This window comes from Epinephelus moara, chromosome 9, assembly GCF_006386435.1.
Source record: "Epinephelus moara isolate mb chromosome 9, YSFRI_EMoa_1.0, whole genome shotgun sequence".
NCBI lineage: Eukaryota > Metazoa > Chordata > Actinopteri > Perciformes > Serranidae > Epinephelus > Epinephelus moara.
In genome coordinates this window covers 22,498,239-22,525,276 of record NC_065514.1, presented here as the reverse complement: position 1 = coordinate 22,525,276, position 27,038 = coordinate 22,498,239, and the positions used below count along the sequence as shown (strand labels likewise).

Sequence of the window (27,038 nt, the reverse complement as noted above, 5' to 3'; positions counted from 1 at the left end):
AAACGTCACCTTCAGCAAAGGGGTGTGGAGGAAGGGAGTAGGTCGTATTGTGTGTGTATGTGTGTGTGTGGTGGGTGAGGGGGTTGGCGGGGCAGTGGAGAAAGAGTGGGGGAGGCAAACTTGGACGCATGTGCTGCAAATTAGGCTTTTGGTAGGCAGCCCTTGTGTTGGGAGCAGCGGAGGAGACAAGAGCGCGGGTGTTTCTGCATGGCAGCAGACTGCTGCACCTTGGGGGCTGACTGACCCGGGTGCGAAAGCAGGGGGAAAGACAGCAGGCAGTGACGAACACTTGCTCGCTCTTTCCCTCTTCCTGTCTCACTCCCTTGCTCTTTTGCCCTATTGGTGGCCCCTGGGGAACCCTTGCACGCACCTCTAAGCAGCCTCTGTATATTCACTCCCCATGTGTGTCTTCAATCGTGCTGCCCTTATATAAGGCCTCTTTCCTCCTCTACATGTGTTTGAAGCCCTCCGTCTCTCCCTCTCAGTCACTGTGGAAAGCTCTGCTTCATTTCTCTCTGGGTGGGAGTCCTCATTCATACTGAAAATAAGCAACCAGAGTCATTTTTACAGGAAGATCGTCAAATATCCTCTCAAGTTCGCTTGATTCATACATACAGAAGCAAGCTTTCTAAACATTTCACTTCATCCCCTGACTGAAAAGGAAACTTCTTTCATGTGAAATGGGGGCAAAGGGAGTTTAAAGCATTTTGGTTTCAATCTTACCCTTGAATACACACTTCCACTTGGATAAAACTGGACTTTCTGACATTAAAACACCTCTCAGATCCTCAAACATCCATCTTCTCTCAACATACACATGCACAGACAGGCACCATTCCTCTAACTGCATATAAACCACAGTGTTGACACAGATTTGGAGTTTATTCACACATCACATACTACAGTGGGTAATGTATTCAAGAAACATTGAACAGCGCTGCCACATATGACACAGGAAAAACAAAAGAAAAAGACACTGAACCCTTTCTTCGCCATTATATAAAAATAGTGTTGCTACAAAAGTATAAATTAGGCTTACTAATAAGACAACTCAGATCTGAAGCTACACAGGAATCTGCTGCCAAAGTGCGATAAAAAAGACAAAATGAAGAGAATCAAACCCATTTTTTTTTGCATTTTAGCAGAGTATAAAAGGAAGAAATGCCTGTAAAATAGGATGAAAGCAACACTAGTTTCTTAACCTGAATTGATAATACAGACTATAATCCATAGTTAAAACAGAAAAAGATCTCCATGTTTGCATTCTTATACCATATTTTACAATTATTATCTGAATAAGTTAAAATCCTGAAACAAAATAAAACTTACAGCTGATTTCAGTTGTCTAATAACAGTATCTAACTTGAGTTTTCTATTATATCAAAAACCTTTTGAAATGCTACTGTAGAAAATAGAGGTATAATGTTATTGGTGTTCCCTACTGTATCTCTGAAATGAAGGCTCCCCCTTGTGGCATAAAAACAGCAGTTCTCATGTATTTACATAATACATCTTCTGAAAATGGATGATGTCAACCCATTAACACCAACCCATGATCAGCGTCGCTACTCCCACCTCAAAAGGTTCATTATCAGTCCCGCTTGCTTGTCTGACTCGTGATGAGTGTCTCAAGGTAATGTCTACTCATAAAGCCAGTGTTTCTCAACAGATGGAAGTGAATCATGTCGGCTCTAACTTTATATATCAGTACTCTTATTAAAAGCATGCATATCTTAGATATAATTTGTATTTAATCAACAAAAAGAACGCTATTCTAAGTAAAATCATGTTGACATCATTACGTCAACCATGGCATTTTGTCCCAGAGCATATCCTATTTAAAATACTTATTTAAAAACTGTAAGAAAAATCCCTTCATCAGTTCAATTGAGGATCACCGCTAAGACTGCAAATCAATGTACAGTATTTTGACTATATCTTAGACCAGAGCTAAATTTTGTATCTGATTTTCAATCTTTAAATGACGACATTACCTTCTGAGTACTGAGGTAAAACATTGGATTGGTACTTTAAAAAAATTAAATTTCAAATATAATATACAGCAATCTTTTTTTTAACCAAAATATAAGTGTGACATTAATCAGTTTGCAAACAGCAGTATACATATTGATTATTATGATGAAATAATGTACGTCTTGGTTACACTGAATGAAGTCACATTCCCCAAGCCTTACAGAGGGAAAACAGATAACAGATTGTGTTAACGTGTGAGTGAAAGAGTTATTTTTCCTGAACCTTATTGCAAAATAAAAAATGAGACAGTTTAAGAAACCATTACAGAGTAACCTAAGACCCCCTGAAAATTTTGTCTTTGCTGACCTCCAGTGGTTGCACACAGAGATGTACAGGTGCACTTCAAAACCCCAAAGACATCACTGCTCTGTTGGGTGTGGTTAGAGGTGCGACAGGCCACATTTCTAACCACAACCATGCATCACTGATTGTAAAACAGGGAGAAGACCTTCAACAAGAGAGGGCAGCAAAAGTAGTTTACAGCCTGGTGTTAAGTTACTCTTACAGAAGAGGATAAAAAGAACATTTATGAATCACTACATCAAAGCTGTTAATGGAGGTAAAGAGGGCAACAGTCTGTTAAAAACAATCTGATGTAGTTTGCAATGCAGAGCTGTTCACCTTTGATTGACAGGTAAGCATTTTCAACCTTTAAAGCATTTATAAAAGAAGTTGACAATTTAATACATAACTGAAAACTGACACTCAGGTGGACTAGAAATATTTTTAGCTGGACCTTGGCGTTGCACTTTAGACCATTCACTCAAATGCCCTGTAATATCCCATGTGCAGTGTACTGACTTCTTACTTTCCACTTCCTGTGTCCTTTACAGCCTAAAGGTACAGTCACATTTAACAAAATTGCCCAGCTCTCAGCCTCAAAGAAGAACATATCACAATTGCAGCCTGGGTCATAAATAAATATTTTTAAGTGTGATTATAAACCTGAAACCGTGGCTAAATAAGTTGGTGCCACAGAGCAGGGGTACTAAAGTTACTATGTGTGCACAGTTCAGCAGTGATCCTACTGAGTAACCGTGCACATCAGCGAGATCAAAGATAAACAAAGATGAACCATAACAGGAAACGTATGCTTGAATTCGTCCAAGTCAACTAAAATTAACAGCAGACTGAGTGAACATTTGTTGGGCAGAGGAGTAATGTGACCGTATCCTGAAGGTCCAGTGTGTAGGATTTAGTGGCATCTAGCGGTGAGGTTGCAGAATTGAAACTTCTCCCGTGTGCCAACTGTGTAGGAGAAGTATGGTGGCCGACAAAAAAAAATGAATGGCCCATTTTAAACCCAGTGTTTGGTTTGTCCGTTCTGGGCTACTGTAGAAACAATATGGTAAACTCCATGGAAGAGGACCCGTCTCACATGTAGATAAAAAACAGCTCATTCCAAGGTAACAAAAACACAATGATTCCTCTTTTTGAGTCATTATAAACTAATGAAAACATAGTTAGGAATATTACACACAATTTCTGCTATTAGATGCCCATGAATCCTACACAATGGACCATTACGTTGAACTGGGAAGCTAGGAAACAAAATAAATACAATGTTTTGGCGTTTTTTTTGTTCTTTTCTTAAAGTTGATTTTTTTCAGTTATGACTATTAGTGTTTAATATCTGAATATAATTCAAAGGGTAGATTATATAGCCTCTCATCCATGTGGAGCAGTGAAATTATCTAACTGTACTGAACCCTTTAGGATCAAATGATATTTAAGCTGCATTACAAATATTAAGATAAACAAATTCCAAATGAAACACTCATATTACAATATTTGTTTTGTTAAATCTCTCTGCTCTGGTATGACCCCAGAAAAGACCTGACCTACTGAGTATAGGTTTACGGTACAGAAATAAAATGACAGTTCATTTTATTTCCATGGTTCTGAGTATAAGTTTATACAGTGGATACTTGTGCTTGGGTGTGTTATTGTTATTGTGGAAATAATTCCTGACCTGTTATATAGAAATTAAATTAAGAGATGACCTGAACTTTGGAATAAAGCACTTGTCAAATACCACAGTTGTTAATGATTTTTTCCACATTTGACCACTGGAGGGCACTGTTTCAAACCATCAGCCAGAGATTCTTTTGAATCTACAGGAGTGGGGAAAAAAACTACAAGCTTTAGAAAAGATGGTGAAAAGAAGGCCATTTAACAGCAATAAAAAGGCATGATGTTGGCTCTGACTGTTAAAGGGAGAGCTCGGATTTTTTGAAGTGGGGTACTTATCTACAGTCAGTGGATTACCTATAGTAGATGGCTGACGACATGTCTTAAATTTGGCGAAGCAGGCAGGAGTACTGTTATGGAAGGAAAGCAATATACTGCTGTGGACAGGGTGAGCAGCAAAACCTATTTTAGCCACCTAAAAAAAAATCAGTTTAAGTGTGTGCTATATGTGGAATATGCATGTCACTCAGGCGGCCCCGCCCTTAAATATGCATAACCTTAAGCCTTAATAAAATGTGAATGGAAGAGTATTAAAAAAAATTCAACCCCGTACAATTGTCATGAATGTTGAAATTAGCTATAGAGACTAAAACTGTTTTTTGTACCAGGCTGTAAACTATTTATATCTGCTGAGAAGTTGGACATTTTAACATGGGGGACTAAAGGGATTTACGCTGTTTTGGAGCCAGCCTCAAGTGGCCATTCAAGGAACTGCAGTTTTGGCACTTGCGCATTGGATTCATTTCTCAGCCTGAGGTTGCCGCTTGTTTAACACTATGTTTTGCCAACTGTAGAACTTCTGTATTCCTACAAATAAGCACAGCTGTGCCGCACACTGAATTATACCACAGATCAGCTGTTAGGTCAGATTTTCAGATTTTTTTGGAAGAGACAACAAATTTGTGACAGCAACGACAAAATGACGTTCACTGTGGCGACAAGGGGAAACCTTTATGAACCACAGTATACAGAGGAACTTTTGTAGATGGAGACTTAATGGGCCGAGAGAGAAAAAGGGGAAATTTCTGTGGAAACTGGAGGCCAAGAAAGAGCACCAGCTAACTGGCTGTGGCAGAGGATGCCAGTGCCTCACATGCAGTCTGAATCAACAATCATCCAGAGTCCCCCGAATGCCAATGTCTTGTGGACCGTCTTCAATTTGGCATAGTTGGGCCTATGCGTAGGAATACAGAAGTCCTGCAGTTGAGAAAATGTAGTGGGAAGGAACAGTCTAATGGCAAAGTAAAGCAGTAAAAATATTCTAAATATAGTGCACACTTTGAATGATATAGATTGACGATAGAGATTTTTGGGTCTTTTTTATAGGTGGCTAAAATACATTTTTGCTGCTGCCCCCATCCACAGCAGTATATTGCTTTGCTTCCTTGGCAGTACTCCTGTTTATTTCTCCAAACTGGAAGGATGCTGACCGCCATCTCCTGTTGGTAATACACTGATTATATTTAAGTAACTCATACAGCCCAACCTTAAAAATTCTGAACTATCCCTTTAAGGTGGCGCATGAAAGAGACTTAAGGCCCAAAAACAGAGATGACAAACTAGTACTTGACTAATTAGTACCAAAGGCAACAAACAAATGTACAGTATAACTTCCATTCACCCTAGTCATTTTAGGAGGTATTAGCTAGCATATATGTATACTAGAATCCATAAAAAAATAAATAAGTTGACTTCATTAGGATGCATGTGTTGATTTTAACGTACTGGCAGAAGCTGCTTCATCCTGTAAAAAAAATAAACCCTCGGAGACCCATTCTTCGTTTGTTGCAAATGGCACTAACTGTATTTGGGGTGGAACGTTTCACAAAAGTCACGGTTCAGTACATACCTCGGCATTGAGGTCACAGTTCGGTGTGTTTTCGGTACAGTGAGGAAAAAGTGGCGGTGCCTGCTTGGGTGCACTCATTCCTGAGAGTTGATTTCACAAAGAAAATAATTTACCATTAATAATTAACTGTAAGAACGTCATGAAAACAGTCATTTTGAGGAGATAGAGTTGGAAACTATGCCCTATGATAAAGCTTATTGCTTTAAAAATGGAAATGTGTAGCTCGCAAGGAAGACAATGTTTACATTAAAATGATAAATGAGGCAAAAAAGAATAAATAAAATAATAATGATAACTTTCCTATGGACAAGTCTTTTCTAATTAAGCTTTGAAAAAACAAAACAAACACACACATACACACAGTGGGCAACCACACAAGGATTTATGCAATTATGAATTAAATCCTTGCCTACAAGCTTACCAAGCTGATGGCTAATAACATTACTGCTGTTTATCTGAGGGCAATGCACAGGCAGAATGTCTCCGGTAAGAAGAAGTGTACTGACGTCCCACAGAGCTGACTGATGTGACAGAGATTCCTGAAGTATCTGGAAACTATCATCTGGCCAGACAAAATGGCCTCTAGATGTCATTATTGTGTGTTTACTGACATACAAGCTGGGTTGTTCCATTAAGTATTAAAAGATAATATAACCAATATGCTATTTAATTCCCTGTTGGTGCAATCCAGCTGTGGTAAGGCTAAATGAAATCAGTGTAAGAGCTGACCACAAACAGATTCTAATATGATGCTGTCCTCTTTGTGCATGTTAAGAAAAGTCGACCAAAAGCTTCATTTTATCCAAGAAAACTTCATGGTATAGGCCCATCTTTGCAAATCTAGCCATTTGACTTGCAATTCTAGCAGCAAAAGACCTCTCGAGTTAATTTTAATAAGAAAACAAACCATTGGACGACTTTTCTTTACAATTTGTAACATAAACAGAAATGGAAAGCATCATATTAATGTTTTATCAGCTGCTGTTTTACCCTTTGAATTAAAAATGCATGCAGTGCAGTGCATGCAAATGATCGACAGCTAAATTTTTAGGTCACCAGAAGCGACCGTCAAATTAGCTGCAATGATTTAGCTGTGATACCTGACTGTTTCCCGTGGCTGAGTATGTTGAAAAATATAATCTTCAGTGATACACGGTAAATCATAAACCTGGTACACTTAAGTGTCAGAGGTGCAATGGCAGTGGAGATTCACCTCTTGAATTTTTATGTCATACACCAATGAAACTCATCCTTCTTATACTGTACATGCTACAGTACGTACTGCTGTGAGTTTTCAGAGGTCTATGACGGTAGTTTCAAGCAGTGAAAGCTGACTTTACCTGAAAATGTTGCCATCCAGTGAGAATAACAGCATTATAGCCTTGAGCAGTCATTAGGCTGGAGTAATTCAAATCACTGGCCATGATAAGACTGATCCTGCTTACATGTGCATCCCAAACCGAGGGTGGCGTACCAAACGGGACAATCTTTTGAGTGTTACCGTTCCACCCCTACATTTTGTCCACAGTACTTTACAACAGTCCTTTCTCCATATAAAATATGTAATAAGCCGTATTGTTTTATGGGTGTTTGCAACCTATACAATGTGAGTTTCCTGTAAATATCTGTCTGGAGAAGTATTTAACACATTTAAGTTGTCTAAACCTACAGTATATAAATAATAGTCTTCAGTCATTGGTTGGAGGTGAAGGTTTGGTTGATTAGGGTTGGCTGAGTTTCTCTCCTAGCCCATGTTGGAGCGAAGGAAAATGAGTTTGTTCATCTCCTCAGCGGTTACCTGCTGCCTCCTCTTCATAGCTAGGCTCTGCTCGCACACAGTCACACACTCATTGCGTATGCCCACAGCAGGCACAGCAAGGAGCCACATCGCCAGGCGAGCGAGCTTGGGGAACTTCTCGTTCACTGCTGTGCTCCAGTACTGGAAGAGGTCAGGTGTGCCTTGGAGAAGAGGCTCAGCCAGGTATTGAAAAATCTCTTGTCTAACTTGGCTCTGACTCTCATCATTACCAGACACAGAGCAAGATGAGGAGGTCCCCCGTGAGGTGCCGCCATTGTTTCCCGCACCCTCTACGCGGCTTATTTTAGGAGTTGGTGGGCCGTCAGTGTCCCGCTCTTCACCACCTGAGCCTCCACCACCAGTCATACCTCCATCCCTGGTTTCAGCAGCCATTTCGCATGCACGGGAGATTATGTCTTCATGCTGGTAGGCTGGCACTGAACGCAGCTTGAGTTGTGGATCCAGGACCATGGCTACCTGGTGGGCTCGTTCAACCTAGAGACAGACGAACAGTTGTCAGTACTTCCTAAAACCAAATACTCCTGAGCATTCATGATATACCAAGGCTCAGGTCTGGGTTTGAGCCCTAATACTTTTTTTTTTGTAGCAATCATACCAACTGTCAAGTTGGCATCAAATGTCTGGTAAGATCTATCACTTTGACAGCAAAATGTTAGTTTGAGAAACTTACTATACGCAATGCCAGTTCATTACCTTGAAGTTCTCCTTCAGTGCTTCTAGGAAGTAGTGGCAGAGTTTGCTAGCCGTGCCAGTTCCAGCCTCTCCAGCTTTGGATGTGAAAAACTTCTCCAAGCGTAGGTAGACCGGCAGCACCTGCTGCAACGTTGGTCTCCTCTGACTGCTCAGCTCCAGAGCTGCCAGACGCAGAGGTGCCAGCAGACAAGCCAGCGTGCCCAGCAGATGCTTGTTGAGACCTTGGAGGAGTGGAGCTGTGGCCTTGCTGCGTCCAAAAGCCTCACAAATTTGTTCAAAGTGTGCATGGACCTGCAGAAGAGCTTCAGCCATACGATCCCAGCAAGGAGGGGTGGGGCACTGTGCGGGGCTGCTCTGTGAACCTTCCTCAGTTGTGCTTGTGGATGTGTTGGTGCACGGCTCCTCACGAAGGGACAGAGTGGTGGAGGAGGCGATATCTCGGCATGTTGAGAGAAGCTCAGCCAACTCGTGAAGACCTCGAGCCTGGAGGCTCCGCTTCCCGAGAACAGCCTGGACGACTGCACCGAGAGAACACCCCGCGCATCGCAAGCATATCCTGCTCCGGCCGCCGCCGCCAAGTGGTGATCCTGCAAATCCTGCCGCCCACACTCTGGGCTCTGAGACATACACGGTGCGAATGTCTGACATCACAAACTCAGACAGCACATTCTGCACCCAGTGGTGAATCTGCTCAGGCCCCTCCCTCAGCTCAGCCTCCCTCACGCCGAGCACATAGCGCTTCAGTCTCGACCCCTCCACCTGGTAGGCTGTTAGAACATAGCAAGCATCTGGACCTGATGTCTGGGAGTGGCAGGTGACAGCGATGCCAAGTGAAGCATTGGAGCCTAGAGCACACGTGACTTTGACTTTGACTTGGTTGTACATGCGGGGCAGCTGGCGCAGTGCCAAGGCACTCATGTTGCCAAAAGCATCACGGGTGGAGTAGGCACCATGACGAGCACCTGTATCCACTAGGGTCTGTGCCAACTTCAGGAAGTCCTTGCTGTTGAGCACGTTTAGCATGCTCAGATCTGAGCACATTACCCGTAAGAGGCGCTCAGCCACCTGCTGTCGTTCCTTCTCAGGTAGTCCATTATTCTCTGCCAGAACAGACAGCAGATGGATAAATAGGAAAGTGGAGTAAACATGAGAAAGATAATTAGTGTTTATTTGTTTTTCTTACTTTATGTTTTTGCAGAAAACACAGTATCTTATAAGGGAAAAGGAAATACAAAATCACAGGGAATAATAAAGACATGGTAACAACACTGGAACAAACCTGGATTCATTTTACGGACCAGATTCATTTTAAACTTTAAACTGCATTTGGCATTATTTGAATCTTATTCACAAGAGGAAGATTTTCTTTTTGCTCTAGTGCAACAGAAAACACTCAGGGATGTTGTTAAATGGTGTGCTTCTTAACCTACAGGCCACCGTAGGCTCCATAATTATTCCATTTCAACAACTTTCTAACAACACAGTGTACAAAGAGTCAAGGAGGGTACAAACCTTTTCATAGACCCCTATGTATGGTGACTCTGACAGTGTGAAATGAATTAAGTTGATTGCAGTACTTACGGCTGAGTGTGTTGTTTCTCTGGGAGATACTTTGAGGCTGGATTTGTAGTTTAACTGAGGAATGGGCCTGAGCCTGAGAGCCTCTCCACAGCGGCTCTTGAGGACCGGAGGCTGAGGAGGTTTTGGGAGAGTCCCCTTTGGTGTGGTTCTCATTGTCCGCTGTGGAGATACGGACATGGAACATTAGGCAGAAGTGGCGACAATATTGTATGGTTTTAATGGTGAAAGTGTATGTAAAGAATAAAGAATAAAATGATGACACAAAATAAAACAAACAAAACAGCTGTCAGCAAAAGAAAAGAAAAAAACACGTTACTTGGCCTCCAATAAGCTTTCATTAACAGACTGTGCCTTCATAATCAGCTGACCAGTAGGGTTGGGCCGATGTAAAAATGTCAAAACCGGTTTGATTGTAAGCCAAACTTCAGACCGCAATGGTATACCAAATTTTACCACTAGGTGTCGCACATAACTGAGCAGCGGCTCCTGAATACACACAATGAGATTCGGCTGTCGGCTCAACAGCAAAACCACAATGCCCTCCCATTCCCCGTTTCTTAGTTTTATATATTATGGCTACATTTGCACCTTGAACAGGCTGTATTAAAGGAATTTGAGAGAGCAGTCTCGTCACCTCAAAAAATGCATTAAGTTTCTAGTAAATAAGCAAAATGTGTGCCGTGTGCATCCTCCCCCCTCCCACCTCTACTGCATTTGAACTCCTCGGCAGTAAATTGTGCACAGCCTGTCAGACACTAGTGGCTCCACTAACAAAGAAACATGACATTATGTTGAGCATGTTGTCATATTGCTCATTACTGATGCAATATATGTGACGCTGTCGGCACAGGTTGCTGACGTAGGCAGCTTTTGTCATAATGACAAATGCCAGTTTGCGTAAAGTCTAATCGGTTTCAGCTCCTACGACCGGCCAGACAATCAAAACTGAAAATCGCCAACCCAACTCTACTGACCAGGTTGATAAAAAGATCTTACACTAAATTCTTTCCTCAGTCAGTTGTCATATATGAATATCCACAAATGTTGCCGGGTATGTCTTTAAATGAAGTCAGTCTCACAGCAGTAATTCAAAAGCAAGGCCAATGCCAAACAGCAAAAATTCATCATAAATGATGACTAGTGTAAATATATTGGAGGACAAGCAACATGATTCATGCATAAGAGGGTAAACAAACTGCACATAAGGCATTTATCAAGTAAAAATACCAAACATTTGGTGGTTACAGCTTCTCAGATGTGGGGTTTTGCTTGCTATCCTGGTTTTCATACCATCGTAAAATTAATATTTTTTGTTGTTTTGACTGTGAGCAACACAAAGTAATTTTGTCATGTCTGTCGATTGTGCTTGCTTGAGATTAGAATTGATCTTTATCACTGATGTTTTATGTACTGAATGATTAAGTGAAAAAGAATGCACTACTGCATATATACATGGAAACATGTATGATGCACTAAAGCTTTTGCAACAAAACATGAAAACTGTATCCAGCAGCCTCAGAACCAGATCTGCAACAACCCTGATTACAACAATATGTTCCTTGGAACTTCATATGCAAATGTGTTCTCAGGAATTTAATGCCTATTCTTCAATAACAATTGAGGATTCTGAGTGATCATACAGACTTTCACATGCATTGCAGCCACTGAGGGTGTGTTCACATTCTGTTTTTGTTTCCCTGTCCAGCTTAACATGCATTTGTAGTCGTGAACTCACCAGCGTGGGACTGCATGTGCTCCAGCAGGTTGTTGTAGAACTGGAACTGGATGCCACAGGCACCACAAGTGTAGGGTTCTAAAAAATCACAAGGCCCAGAAGAGTGTTGACTCTTTGTCGGAGGAGAAAATGAATACACTGTGCATATGTCCATCGACTAGCCTCTAATAACCCCGATCTATACTCTGGAGGTCAGTTCCACCGAGACGTGGCTCGAATCGTGATGCAGTTTTTGTGTTGCTTTGCAAAGACCTGCAGCAATGTTTAAAATTTGTCTGCTGGTTCGTCCTAATGGCCGGTGGATTTAAGGCGCTGGCCATGTAATCAGAATGTCCCTGGTTTGAAAAGCATTTGTTGCGTGTCAGTCCCCCTCCCTATCTCTCCATCTCTACCTTCACTTTCTGTCTAATAAAGGCAACATTTACAAAAAAATATAATAAACAAATGTTTAAATATAAACATTTTAAAATCCTTTTCCAACAATCCTTGTCCACCAAAAGAAAACCTTATACAGGTATGAGTCTGACTGCTTAATTATCAGTCATTACAAGACACAGCGATATCTGTGCACAATGCAGATGCATATTATGGCTAGTGTTAACAATCCTGTTCAGACATTCCCTCGTGATAATGAAGCTAAATGCAGAAAATCTCTTTAATCAAAATGGATTAGAGAAACTACTAACACCAAACAACAACAGATTAAAAACAAAATTGAAGCATACCAGAAAAAAGGGTGAAATGAGAAGAAGGCAGCATGCATATTTGCTGTTCTGAGCAGGAAGGTGGGGTTGGACTTACTCTGGGTTGCAGAGAAGGTGCTGGCCACCAGAGGGCTCGGAGTTCCTGTGGACGGGAGGATAGGGAGGGAGTTAAAACTACAAACACAGTGGGCCATTCTCGACCACTCTTTTCTGTTGTTTATTCAGTCAGCCCCTTTAGTGTTTATTATTCTTTGAAATGGCAAGCATGATTTGCAAAAGCATTTACTTAACATTTCTATGCTCTGGTACCAAACACTATGAGACCTCACAGAAACTGTGATCAGTGACTGATAGTGATGTTAACTGTATACAACCAATTTATTACAAGGACGTATTGATTGATTCGGGCACCAGGCAAAAACAAATACTTTTCTCTGAGTGAGAAAAGCACAACAAAATGGCACAGACAGGAAACTAATGGAAAACAAAGAAGACTTTTGTACTGTAGGACAGCATTGCTCAAAGTAAGAAGCTTTATAAAGAAAATATGTTTTCAGGGCCTTTAACTACAAGCTGCTTTTTGAATCACTGCCATGATGTGTGGCAGTGCTATGTTATGTTAGTGCGTGTTATCAGAGCCAAAGGTGATCCAACATGGTATTCAACAAGGTCTCCATTTTCATGGTCTGAGTGTGGAGTAGAATAATAATAATAATCTAGCTCTTGGACTTGAGTTTTATATAGTAACAATTGATGCAAGGTAGGTCACACAAACCTCTTAACATCATCTACTCCCCCTCCATCTCAATTTTCAGCCCAGGCATCAGCGGCAAAACACTATCTGCAGAAATACTGCTTCTATCTATACTGACACTCACATATACCTGCTTTGTAGCAGAACTGAAAATACCTTTTCACCGTTCGAGCAGAAATGACACATTTCCACACACATCCACATAAAATTAAGTGACTCAGTGCTCACCGCTCGAATTCTGCGAGCTGTTTGTGTCAACCAGACTAGACTGAATTGCACTTTCCAGTTTCCGCCTGAATGGACTGTCTGTAAGTGAAAACACAGGAGAAACACTGAGTGACATGTCCGTGGTAAGTAACGTGGATAATATTCTTAATTCGAGCTTTGAACCCACACAACACTTAAGTTGGAGCAAAGTCAATGGCGTGAAATTCATTAATCTGAGTTTTAGTTTGCAGCATGCAAATCAATCATGCTAACGGCCTCGACAAAGGATCCAAATGTTCATATTATATTTAAATATGGTTTTAATTCCTCCTCTTCGTTCCATCTTTTTGACCCACTTCTAAGATGTGAGTGTGTGCCATGCTTTAAATAGTTCTTTATGGTAGAGTGCTTCTTAGCAGAAAGATGAAGGGGGGGGGTCATGAGCCACAAAATACAGTACCAGTGTGAAGAAAAATCATCGATTTATGACAGCTGGGAACAAGTTTTGGTGAAGAAATGGAGCCTGCAATGTTGACAAAGGACTATATGTAATGTGTTAAAAGAACAGTCTTAAACACAGACCTTTGTGATTAATTTTACTTTGTTAAAGCAAAAAAAAAAAGTATTTTAATTAGTGTTTTTTTTAGCTTGTGAATGTTTCTGGAAATAAATATGACAGCTTTTAAAAAAAACTAACATTTGGTAAGAAATCGTGGAATCTGTGTGGGCTATATTCAATTTAATTTCAGTGTTTTTGAACATCATTTTAATCATTTTAGGTGCTTGAGGCAATTAAAAAGAGTCATAACAAGAGAAGAAAAAAAAAACGTTTAAGTATCATCACTTTAAGTGTGCAATTAACCATTCACTAGAGGTTAATAGTTTCCAGCAGGGTTGCCACAAATACAGTGGCAAGGTGACCCAGAACCTTACAGTACATTCAATCTCTCAGGGTTCTCTTAAATTCTTTTTCCACTGGCTCAGCGAACATGCGTTAGCCACAGTGAGGCTCGCTCTTATGAATTCCTACCACACCCTCACAGCAGGACTGTGATATTATTGTGACGGCCCCTGCAATAAAACCCAGCTATGCCAATGTCATGGTAAACTGACTGGTTGCACGTCTGTGGTCGTGTGGGCGACCAGAGTCACACTGACATTTTAAAAAGACATTATTCAGCAGTGCATGCGATAGGTGTTTGGTTTCTGATCATGTTCACTAGGTTGTTCTCCCATTTTAACAACATCCATCTCTGCTCCATTTTGGCGTGACTCATTACCAACATTATCACAATTTGTCATGTTGACACCCTCGGCCAATCACAAAGCATTCAAGTTCTACAACACCAATGACAAATCTAATGTACAGTATATGATCTGTAAATATCATACTTGGCTCTAAGTTAAAGGTAAAGGCAGGCACAACTTTGTGTGTGTGTGTGTGTGTGTGTGTGTGTGTGTGTGTGTGTGTGTGTATATATGTTGAGAGTACAAGTATTCAGATTATGAGGTGACAAGGCATGAAAATTTTGCTTAGCATTATAAAGTAAATCAACAACAACTGAAAAAATGTAGGATAAAAAAAATGCTTACTTTTTATCTTACCAGCTTGGCTGTGGCCAAATTTACTCATATCCATGCTACCACATTCCTGTACCCGTGATGTCTTCAAATCAAAGGAGCCTACATCAAGACAGATTCTCAGAGTCAATTGCAGTCCAGTGGTCCAACTTACACCGGTGACACCCATTATGACAATACTGATTGGTTTTTCTTACCAAAGATGCAAAATTAGCATTGTACACATTAAAAAACAAACTTTGAAATGTTAAAACTTCTGGGGCTGCTCCTTGAAATTTGGAGATTCGAATCGTCAGTCGGAGACCCCTCAGTCGACTTGGGGTTGTTTTGGTCCCCAGATTTTGCTGAAGAGTAAGCACTCTAGACTTTCACACTTCTCACTGGTACAGAGACCTCTGGTCGAAATGCAGCGGCACAGGCAAGGAGAAACTTTCCACCGTAAGGCTCCAAGATAACTTTATCTTCTCTCTTCTGCTTGGAAATGGTGAATTTACAGCTCACAGATACTTAGTACAACACAGTCTTGTTACCACTTTGTTGTAGAACATAGCACACTAATCCGATACTAAAAGGTGGAGCTACAAACACTACAAACACGACAATTTCGCATGACAAGGACTCAATCACTCAACGAACAAACCATTTTTAAATATCCCACCAATTGCGATAGAGCAGTAACGACCCCGTAACATCAGCAGTAACAACATTTAAGAGTACTGTCTGCTGTGGAAACATAAAACAGATGTATACCCCTTTTCTATAAGCTCTTTTGGCCGCGCCGAGTCAAACCAAGCCAAATCCATTTGCGTTTCCTTTGTCAGTTTAAACATGCTGAGCTGCACCTGAGAGGTACAATCTCTGGAGGAGGGCCAAAAGCACGCCTGACCACCTCCAAGCAGGTAGCGGTGACTTCTTGCCTACCACAACCAACCCCTGACAGCTCCCATTCTCCCCCTGAAACAAGTGTGTGTTGCAAGACTCAACTCACATCTGTCTGCAGGAGACCAGAGACAAAAGCCTTTCTTAAAGTCTCTGAAGCTCTCATTACTTTTGCAACCTCTAACTAAAACTCTGTGGTTTGGAGTTTAGTTTCTCTCCTGCTTCCTGTTTTTTTGTCTTTAGATATCTGCCTTATTTTACTGTTTCATGTTCACTTTCAGCTGTATAGGAGTCTCGTTAAGTTACTGCTGATGAATTCCTGACATTTCCTTATTTTGCTGTTCCACAATAAAAGGTTATAAATGACAAATAACAGGGGGCTTTTAGTGTGAAGAATCTAAAGGGAATGAAATGTGTTTAACACTGAATTAGCCGACTTTTGTTAGCGGCTAACCTTCAATCAAAATAAGTCTACTAGTACCACAGGGAGGAAGTGCAAAAGCAGAAACAGCCACAGTGAGATGTTAGATAACGAACTGCAGACAAAAGACTCTTATGGCATCCCTGCAAACAGCTCACCTCTAAAAGGTAAACTTCTTTTACCTGCTGTGCTGCGTGATGGAAAAACACTTGCAGCAAAATAACAGGGGACCTTTAGCTGTGAACCAGCCCACTGCTTTTAAACGTCATTACAAATGACAGGCCATAATCAGTTTAAGACGCAGTGCTGGGCTGACGTGCAGAGTCAAACCTAACCCAGCCAAGTCAGCACGAGTGTGGGAAAAGGGTTCTAGGGTTTCGGTATATGTACAGGTTACATAGGGGTTCAAAAGGTGTTTGGTGGTTATATTTGTAAAAACAAACACAGTAACTAAAATAGGGGAATCCTGCACATCCTGACTTTGAGCAGTAACTAAACGAGCTTACCCATTGGTGTGTGAAGAGCAACATGCTCCTGATAGGGGTTGAAATACTTGTACTGCTTCCCACAGAACTCACAAACATAGCTCCCAGTTTCTGCGGACAAGAAAACAAACAATCAAACCTTTGTTTTCTTAAAAATCCATGTTAGTGGTAAAACTGCATTATATCAATTAAGGTCCAGTTTGTTGGATTAATTGTGTTCAATAAAAAAAAGCGACAGAATGGATTTGTTAATCAGGTCTCATTTCACAAGGGAGAAGCAGAAAACAAGAGGTCTAATAGAGTGGAAAAGACGAAGGAGCTGGTGATTCTGATGTATCTTTTCTCATCTGAAAATTTACATTTAGCAATACCTCAATATTAAAGAACATTAAAACACACAGGGGTCTCCCTGCATAGTGCCTGGAGGTTCACGCTATTCCCCCCAATCAGTAGGAGTCATTAGTGCAGTGACAAGAGCAGGCTTCCCACCTGCGAACACTGCCAATTGTGTTTGAAGGGACACCCGCTGCCGTCGGTTGAACCCGCGGTCTCTGCGGAGGTGGGCGAGTGCTTTTTCCCCTGCGAAGGAGGACTTTTGGACTCATGTTCTGAAACCTTTCCAGTGTGGAGTTAGCTCATATGCTTTGTGATATTGTTCTAACATGGATCATCACCATGACTTAAGGTTGTGCATTACAAACTGTGTCTAATACGCTGAGCTGGACACAGGTGGACTTCAAGCTGTCAAATGTTTGTTATGTTAAGAAAAATCAAACAAATGATGGATGCACCTAAAATCAACCTTAAAGGGTAAGTTCAGTATTTTTCAACCTGAGCCCTAATTCCTTTTTGTGTCTAAGAGACTGATGGGAACAGCGATTTTTAAAGTGGGCAAGACCACGAAACAGGCTGCAATGTTACCCTTTGGGGCATGTTCGCACCGTCAATTAACGTCTACTAAAAGTGCTCGTTTTTGCCACCAATAGGTTCAGGATATTAATAGTGTCTGAAATCTTGTGGAAAGTATCCGTACAGAGAGAGACATTTTTGTTAAAGAGATCCTTTTTATTTAACCAGAAACAGCCCCAACTTTTTTAATCGCCAAACCAACCAGAAAAAAACAGTAATTTTATCATCATGAAACACACTGTATCTAAAGTCGACAGAAAAAAGAAAACTCACAAAAAAATGTCTGAGTTCGTCAACAATCAGCAACTCTGGTTTGGTTGGAATAAACCCCTAATTCACCCAGTTACATGTGAAAGTATGCTGGCTTTATATATCCTATAATTACTGTTTATTTGAATGGAGTCTGGTGGAATTGGTGATGGCTATCCTCGCTCAACACTGGACCAATTTCGAAAGCGGTTGTTCCCATTACTCATTTAGACACAAAAATCTGGGAAAATAGGGTCCAGGTTGGAAAGTACCAAACTTACCCTTCAGTCCCATCTATGAAGATATGTCAGATGTATGATTTCCCACTCTAAAATAATCACTAAAATATATCTTAAAAGCAATTAGATCTAATCATTCTGAAACAATGGGTTACAATGACAAATGATCCCAATCTAATCTATTTCTTCTTGTAAACCAGCAGCTGCAATTTGCTGCGTATGCTACTGTATGTATGATACATTTTGTCATCTTTTCCTGCTGTATATCTGTAGAACTTGCAAAAACAAAAAGTGCATCAAACAGTCTTACTTGGTCCGATTTTCTGGTAGGGTTCAACTGGCTCCTCCTCTTTAAGGCCATCCACAGGTAACACTACCTGTTCATATGGATCTGAGAGAGATGGAGGAGGCAGATGAGGAAGAAATGGAGAATGGCAAAGACATCCCACAGTTTACTTACATATTCATACCTTCTTTACATTTTTACGTATGACTTTACATGAAGTGATACTCTGTAGTTAAGTGCTAGTATAAATAAACAATGTCAAATTAAAGTAAATTCTAAAATAGTGGGATTTATTTGCGTCCACAAACGTGAGAACTATCCTGTCTGAAATACACTTTACCTGAGAAAGACTAACATTAGAGTCAGGCAAGTGCTCATTTGATAGTGTATTTTTTATTTTTTTTTCTTAGCAAAAAGGCCTGAAGTTTTCTGATCAACTCCTCTTTACTATGCTACTCAGCTTTTGTTGCTGCTGCAGGAAGCAGAGATTCTGCTGCGAGGGGACAGTGTGAAATGGGAAGTTCACTTATAAATGGCTTTCCAGAGCAAGACTTGGGAGTTTCAAAGAAGAAAATAAATTGTCATGCAAATTGTCCAAAAAAACTCCTGGTTACCATCAACTGCATGCAGGTCACGGTGCTCCTGGAAGCAGCTGTAGTATTTATACTTCTTGCCACAGATGTCACAGGAGTAACGGAAGCTATCTGCGGATGAACAGATAGAGAGAGCGGCATTGTTGATAAAGACAAAGAATATTACTGGGACTGACAAGCAGTATTTTATGGATGACTAAATCAAAAACTGCAAACTGGGTCATTTCATACCAACTCACCTAGGAGGTCTTGTCAACGATTTTTTAATTAATTCATGTGCAAACTTCTATTAGGTTCACGGGACACTTCAAAATCCTATAGCTCGATTCCAAGCACTTCTCTAGTTTTGATTCTTCTTTTTAAGTTTGGCCGTTCGCAGCAAAATTTTGTAATTTTTGCAATTCTTTGTATGTGTATTCTAAGCCTCACCAATTGCTTAGTTTTCACTGGATTGGGTTTAAATTTGTACTGAACGTCCAAGAACCCTAAAAGGGCTCATTTATGCTCAATATGAGATATGGAGACAGAGACAGACAGAGCTTTGTGTCTGTACCCCGTGCTCATTTTGTCTGTGCACATTTTCTGTAAGCTTACAGATACGGAAGAAATGATGCAGTACCACCAGCGATCATGGAGGCAGTGTAGCTTTGTTTAGGCGAGATACGACCACAGGAGACAACTTAGAAGTTTAAAAAATGGTGGGACGGATCAATAATACAGCGCAAAGACTTCTCCATCTAAATGTCAAGATGTTTTTAATGGCCACATAGACCACCGCCATTTACAACACTGCTTCTGTTTGTTGTTGTATGAAACTTTTACTCTGCCCTCTAGCTCCATTTATTGGCAGTGTCTATGCCAATATAAAGGACGCCTGAAAGTATGAGGGCAGTGATGTTTACCAGGTTCAAACGGACGGATTCATTTTTGTGCGTAAAGGAAGTATAAATGAGCCTTAAGAATAGTACACAACATGTATTCATGTAAATAGTTGTCACTGATTTTTTTTTTTTTATAGTAATCAAATTAATAGAAATGTTTTAAAAAATTCCCAGAACAAAGAATCTTTGATTTTCAACAATTATTATCTTCACTAGGTTTCACTTTACTGCAGCCAAATTTTTGTTCTGTTTAGTATTAATATAGCTCTATCACATCTAGAAGTTATTTGGTCCTGTATAAAAAAAACGAGTGCTTCGAAGCTGAAAAACCCATTCAGTCAGATATTTTGACTGTATATTTTTCCGAAGAAGGATTATTTCAATTTCCCTATTTTTTTTATGGTTAAGTTATGACATTAATTGCAGATTTACAGAACAAAATTAAAGAAGCACAAAAAAAAAAAAGATGAAATGTAGCTCTAAGGGTTTTGCAGGGTACCGTGAAGTTCACAGGAGTTTTTACATAATTTTTTTCCCCAACTCATGACTTGAACGGTGAAATGTTCTGAATTCTGGGTGAGTTGGCATGGAATGACCCAACTGTGAAAATAATAACCCTATAATAATATAACAACAGCAAACTTTGGTTTGGTGCACAGTACAGAGAGCAGGAGAAATGGTAGAAGGTAATGTGACATGGCTTAAGGAGCCACTGCAGGTACAGTGCGTACAATTTCACCAACTAAGCCCCAAAACACAGCAGTTTAATACATTCAGAGAAGCAGTCGAACACCCTGTACCCCAAGGTGGTGCAGTTGCTTTTCACACTTAATTTGCAGAAAAAGTGTTTCATTGTGCCAGAGAAAAAAGGGGCAGAGAGGGCAGAGTTCTGCTTTTAGTCATTCTGCATTAGAAACATTGATAAATGAACAAACAAATAAGATTAAAGTACATAGGAAAAGATATGATTGCATTGGGAAAGACAGACAGACAGACAGACAGAGAGAGAGAGGCTAAATGAGATTAGATAAACAAGACAAATAGGCAGATGAATCCCTGCGGGGAAAGTGATAGAAAAGGTAATAATGATCTGATTAGTTTTATGACTGACATCTCCATATAAACAGAGTTAAAAATATACTAATGCAAAACATGTTTCAGTGTAAATAAGTTAAATGCTGCATTATAAATTTGAATTAAACTCAAATAGTGTTATAAGTAGAATATGAAAGAATTAAATGGGAATTTGCCTTTGCATTTTTATTTGGGATTTGTCAGATCGACATACTGTTAGCATATGAATTAAACTTTTTTTTTTTTTAAACCTGCACACTGAATTAACTATACGTTAAGACCCAAATCATGAAACATATATTTTTGACTGTGCATTAATATCACTTCTTCATGTTTACATGTGTTTTAACTTTTGCAGCCAAGTCTGTAGAGGGCTGAGACAGTGAGAGGACATAAGGGCTGAAGATTACTTGTTCTGCTCTTCCTAATTTTGTTGCAGTGGGATCTTTGTGCAGCCAGGTGGCTGCTGACAATTAAGAACACCTGAAGTGCGCCTTGGCACACCACAGTGAAACCCTGTCTGAAGCCAATCTGTTGCATAAACAGCATGGCGTAAGGCAACAAAATCTATTTCTAACCTTCTTTCTCCAGTTGGTTCAGGTTTAGTCTTCTCTTCATAGTATTATGCCTGACTGATGTTGCCCCAGCAGAGGGCCCCTAAACCACCTTACACACCCATGTGACAAATGTTTTATCATTTAGCAGCAGAGCAACAACTTCTGAACTTTCTGCAGTCCGTCCTGACTCTGCTAATTCAATCAGCTGCTTTCTGAATTCCTGAGGTATTCCAATGATGTATTTAAATACCGTGAAAGATATGTTTATTCTGCTCTGGACTGATCGTTTTTAAGTCTGAATGCATGTCTTCATGATCTCTATCGGTGATTTAAAAAGTAAGATGTCAGAAAAACTGTACTTTAGATATTTTGGGAAGACAGTAAATGGCTGTACTAGAAGTATGATAGACGGGGGCACAGAAAAGCCAAAACGTTTGATTTAAAAACTAGTTCCTTCTGTACACAGCGAAAGGGTTCATGCAATTTATGCTTAATTGGCAACAAGGAAATACAGCGACAAAAGCGATTATTAGGGTGCCTAACTGTAATTGCATTTACAACACCTCAAGGCTCTAATACCATGCATATTCTATAATTTCCCCACCAATTGACGTGATTAAAACTATTTTCCACAAATTAGTGGGTTCCTGGCATTTGTCAGTGTAATTAAAGCTCACATAACATCATTGCTCCAAGCACAGGTGAGGACACATCCTGAGTAAATCGATAACACAGTAACAACATAGATAAGTTGTTACGGATGCATGATCCTTGCAGGTTAGACTCGTCTCTCTACTGGGATGTATCTGTGCACTGGCTGTTACATAGCTATGGAGGCGAAATGCACTCACCAAGAGAAAAAAAATCTGCTCTATTTTACTGAATTAACACAATTATTACATCATTAATTCTAAAACAGGGCAATTTTTTTCTTAAGTGAATGCATTACGCTTTCAGACATAGCCACACACAACACTCCCAAAGAAAGCAAGGACAGTTAAGGGTATACAATGGAGAATTTTTCCTAAAAAGCAATGTTTAAAACAAAAGCAATCTCGCTCAATCATCACTCATAAACCACTAGAACTGAGTGGTGGTCTATTTATCTGCAGAGACTCTGCCCTCTGCTTCTTCTCTCCTTATTTTGCTATGTTCAGAACATTGTGGGCACAGCGCGCAGCTATAAGCGCGGGTATTATAAAAGGTACGACCAGATGCTAAACTGTAAGCAGCACACATCTAAGAGGAATTGACAAAAATCAAAGACACAGCACAGAAAGAAAAGCAAATATAGCAAATGACAATGAGGGCTAGAGCTAGCTTTCACTTTCGCTGGCAATACTGTTTACAAAGGGTAACTGACTATCTGTAATCCTGCATAGTATACCTTTAAGAGTCAAGCACAATCTCATCCAACCTGATTACTTCCCCCTCTGTTTTCAAATGGCTTGTAAAAAATAAACACAAGCTCAGAGCTCAAGATATGACAGCCTACAATGTCCTCTGATTTGGGTGTTTCAATAAAAATGTAAGCAACTGGATGTTACATCCTGCCCACTGCTTTTGGAGAATTACTATGAAATATTTTAAAAAACAAGCCTGGGAAAATCCTGCCACTCAAATGAAAATATGAAAATTCAAACTGGCATTTCAATTTCATTTCCATTTGCTAAGCACTACAATTATGACATATTTCACATTCAAATGTACAGTTTGCATCTTCATTTTGGTTGCACGCCGTCTGCCAATTTAACAAAACTGAGAAATGCAAAATCTATTTTACATTTGATTTCACAATCAATAGGACAGGGTTATAGTATGGAATACACAATGCAATGACATCTGGCACAGCGCTGCGTATGAGAATGTGATTATATTCATGCTAGAATTGTTAAGGCCTGTCTCACAGTCCAACTATTATAATGCTCTATTCTGTGTTTTGGTGTCTGATGATTTAAATAGATCCATTAATCACACTAGACGTCCTGGATCATGTTTTATTGTCTCACTGGTACCTTAAGCAACACACCCCCGCCAACCCCTGTATGATTTAAACGCAGTGCTGTTTTTGGTCTTAACGCCCACTTAATCAGTACAGAAAGTTTGTTCGAGCCGTGCTTAAAAATACTCTTCAACTCCAGGAACTCCTCCACAACACTAAAGCCTGTGTTGTTTTCTGCTTTTCAAAAATCCTCCTATGCCCACACTCCTTCAACAGAGAGATATTTTACAAACCATACTGACTGGAAAATCCAGGTTTTTATCAGTTGGCCCGGCTTAATTTTCCTCTGTTGGTTTTAAAACACAGGCTTGCAATGATCCAGAGTAAGTTGCTTTAGTACCCAATCATTAGGAACAAGTCTGGTGTTAAGCAGGCTTAAAGTCAAGGTTATGACAATGCCGTATCTTAACTGTGCAACCTTAAACCAGGGCTTTAAACTTATCATAATCACTGACATGTAGAAGTGATTTTATTCTTCCTGCAGAAATCACTCTATTTATCTTTCTGTATTAAATTAATTTCCACTAAAACAAGTTATAATGTGCCTGAGCTTGTTTGATCTTTACTTGCTGCCACATTCTTTTGGGGCCACTTGGAGTGATCTTAGAAGCAAGTTATATTTAAAAATGCTCTCATAAATTGGCATGCCAGTCATTATCAAGTATAAAGTCTAAAGTGGCATCAACCAAAAATGCTTTACAGCATGTTCCATCCTCTTAAGAATTTAATCTATCAGGATTTTTTTTTTTTTTTTTTTTGCCTAGCAGCCTTTCTGGCCTACTTATTAACACTGTCACAGACCTTTTGGTTACACAGTGTTTGTATTTCTCATGCAACAACAAAAAAAATAGTGTTCTGTCTGCATCAAAATGATTGCTCTTTCTTTTCTCCCTGCCATGTTGATAGTGCTGCCTTTAAGCGATGTGCACATTCATGTAATGATTGCTGAGAGTGCGTGTAGGAAGCTTTATAAATAACTCTCAAGTACTACTCTGAGGTAGGAGTATTTTTAGTCCTAATCAAACTTTCACCGTGATTCCTGGGAGTGATTTTAAGATGCCTGATAAATACAGGCCCTGGCAGCTGATATACAATGCAATTATAAAAGAGCAACATCCCCAAACCTGCAGGCCGGCATTTATTTTTATATATACTTCCAGGTTCACCTCACTTAAACCAGAGGAAATGATGTTCTCAGACAAAAATATTGTGATAATCAGAACATTGTGTCCACCCATGACATGACTGTGCCAGAAATGTTGAGGTAAAATTGGATGTTGCCTTATATGTACCTGGTATTAGGATGTCACCTATGGGAAGGCGCCTACAGTGAGGAGACAAGACTGATGGGAGAGAGGGAGGGGGACAATGAGGGTAAATAATATGGCTTATAGCCTGCTTAGTCACATAGAAACAAAGGCATCTTCAGTTATAAGTTGCGGTGGATTGTTTTTCAGTCAGCTTTATGAAAATCTAAAAAGATATCTAGTAAAACAACATAATGTCTGCAATACGAGCCAGGTATGAAATAAACAGCTTGTGCTGACATGCTAATAAATTTCATTGTGTACACTGGATGATGGGCAAAATTGTACTCACTGTTGGCTGTCTGGGGGAGACCATCCGCAACCATGCTATCTGATTCTGTGGTGGAAAAATGGGGGGGGAACAGTAACAGTCAGCCTCAGAGAAATCTGTGAATAGATGACTGTGTGCTCACATCTGCTCACCGCTTCCAACGCGTGCTTTCTCGCATTAAAACAATTCAGAGGCCAAAAAAATAATTAAATATATCAAATAAAATTCCTAGCCAGAACTAGACATGTGTGACTCATTTAGAGGAAGTGAATAATTTTAGGACCGTACTGTCAAGAGAGGGAAAAACACAGCGAGCAGTCGGCTATTATTTGACTTTTCATAAAGACAATGCATACGTTAAAAAGACCAAAAAAAAGAAGTGACTTACCTCTGTGTGCCCTGACGTGTGTCTGAAAGCAGTTATAATACTTGTACTTCTTCCCACACACCCCACATACATAGGAACCTGCACGAGAATTAAAAACAGCCTTGTAAAAACAAAGTAACAGTATCATCAGGAGTACACACATGTAGGATATTTGATTGTCACAATTAAGATCCTATTAATCACCATCATAACCACTGTGAAAATCTATCTCCTGATTGCATCTGAGTATGACCAAAATGTTACTAATAATAAGTTTATGTTCTTAACTCTAAATAAATGTCAATTTCCACACAATGTTTACACTACATTAAGTGTTTACGGCATCTTAAAATTCTGAGACATTCTCTCAGCTTTTGTTGGCTGACAGAGAAGACTACCACAAATCTGATTAACTGATTGAAACAGTATAAATGTCAAGAGCCAAAATAATAATCAAGGCAATCAAGGTATTTTTATCTGGTCAGTATCAGCTTTATGAAGCCTACTACCATGTTAAGGCCTTTGTTTATTTTGTTACGAGTTATGTGAGCTGTCAGCATGAGGTCAGATCAGGCTCATAATGAATGAACTCACGCAGGGTTTTTCATGAATGCACATGCTCTGGTTCACAGTTGCATATCGGACTCACTAATGCACACGATCTGTTTCGCAAATGCACACGCTCTGGTTCACAAATATAATGTTTATGCAAACTTGTAATATAAATTCGGAAATGCACACGATCTGTTACGCAAATGCACACGCTCTGGTTCACAAATATAATTTTTATGCAAACTTGTAATATAAATTCGGAAATGCACACGCTCTGCTTCACAAATATTATTTTGAGGCACACTTGTAATATAAATTCACAGATCATGCGAATCGCTGAATGTGCATTTACAAACTGCTTCTCATTTGTGAACCTCTCCAAATTTGTGAGAGAAATCTGTGTGGGGAATAGTGGGGGCTTTAGAAAAAATGGGAAACCCTGCCATTAAGAAGAATGGAGGTCAATTTTCGGGAAGGCTGTATTCATAAGCTATGTTTCCATCCAAAAGTGATTTGAATCATTGAGAAATGCGCATTAAAAGAAATATGAATCCTGTGTGTTTCCATTAAATGTACAGACTTTGGTGAAAACTACATACTTGTGCGAGTTTTCCGCAGAACCGGAAACAAAACAAGTCTCGCGTTCTTCTTCTTCTACGTTTTCTGGCAGTTGGCAACCAGCTTGTAAATGCATTACCACCTTCCCGACCCGGAGTGTGAATATCACCATGGAGAGAGGTGCGCTACGTCTAGGGTTGGGTACCGTTCATAACTGAACCGATACGGTACTGGTACCGATATCTGGAATTTGGTACCAGTACCAAACAGTACCTTATTTCGGTACTTTTTAACCCTATGGGCCCTAGGCCTTTTTGGGGTATTTTTACTGCCTTTACTTTTAAGCTCATATCACAGTCATTATAAAGGCTACATACACATGCTATATCTTGTTTTTTCAGGACAATCTGGGCTAACCAGATTTGCCATCATTTCATGTCCTACTATGTGCCTGTATTTTATATTAATTTTTATATCAAT

At 39.9% G+C, this 27,038-nt stretch overlaps 1 protein-coding gene across 14 annotated transcripts in view; it reads right to left on the bottom strand.

Moving 5' to 3' along the window:
- Positions 1 to 839: 839 nt before the first annotated feature.
- The window catches only part of znf618 (zinc finger protein 618), a 41,933-nt gene continuing 15,734 nt past the window's right edge, over positions 840 to 27,038 (bottom strand). For 4 of the 14 annotated variants that reach the window (XM_050052831.1, XM_050052825.1, XM_050052826.1 and 1 more), the window contains exons 4-17: positions 25,470 to 25,547; positions 25,103 to 25,147; positions 24,796 to 24,846; positions 19,011 to 19,100; positions 18,421 to 18,501; positions 17,203 to 17,292; positions 16,735 to 16,824; positions 14,941 to 15,030; positions 13,369 to 13,446; positions 12,484 to 12,528; positions 11,683 to 11,760; positions 9,948 to 10,106; positions 8,367 to 9,466; positions 840 to 8,147 (exon numbers count right to left, since the gene is read on the bottom strand). In XM_050052831.1, coding sequence (XP_049908788.1) covers positions 7,599 to 8,147; positions 8,367 to 9,466; positions 9,948 to 10,106; positions 11,683 to 11,760; positions 12,484 to 12,528; positions 13,369 to 13,446; positions 14,941 to 15,030; positions 16,735 to 16,824; positions 17,203 to 17,292; positions 18,421 to 18,501; positions 19,011 to 19,100; positions 24,796 to 24,846; positions 25,103 to 25,147; positions 25,470 to 25,547 — 2,624 coding nt within the window. In that variant the 3' untranslated portion in view covers positions 840 to 7,598. The remainder of the gene's footprint in view (positions 8,148 to 8,366; positions 9,467 to 9,947; positions 10,107 to 11,682; positions 11,761 to 12,483; positions 12,529 to 13,368; positions 13,447 to 14,940; positions 15,031 to 16,734; positions 16,825 to 17,202; positions 17,293 to 18,420; positions 18,502 to 19,010; positions 19,101 to 24,795; positions 24,847 to 25,102; positions 25,148 to 25,469; positions 25,548 to 27,038) is intronic. The other 10 variants (XM_050052836.1, XM_050052829.1, XM_050052828.1 and 7 more) reach the window with 9 other exon arrangements.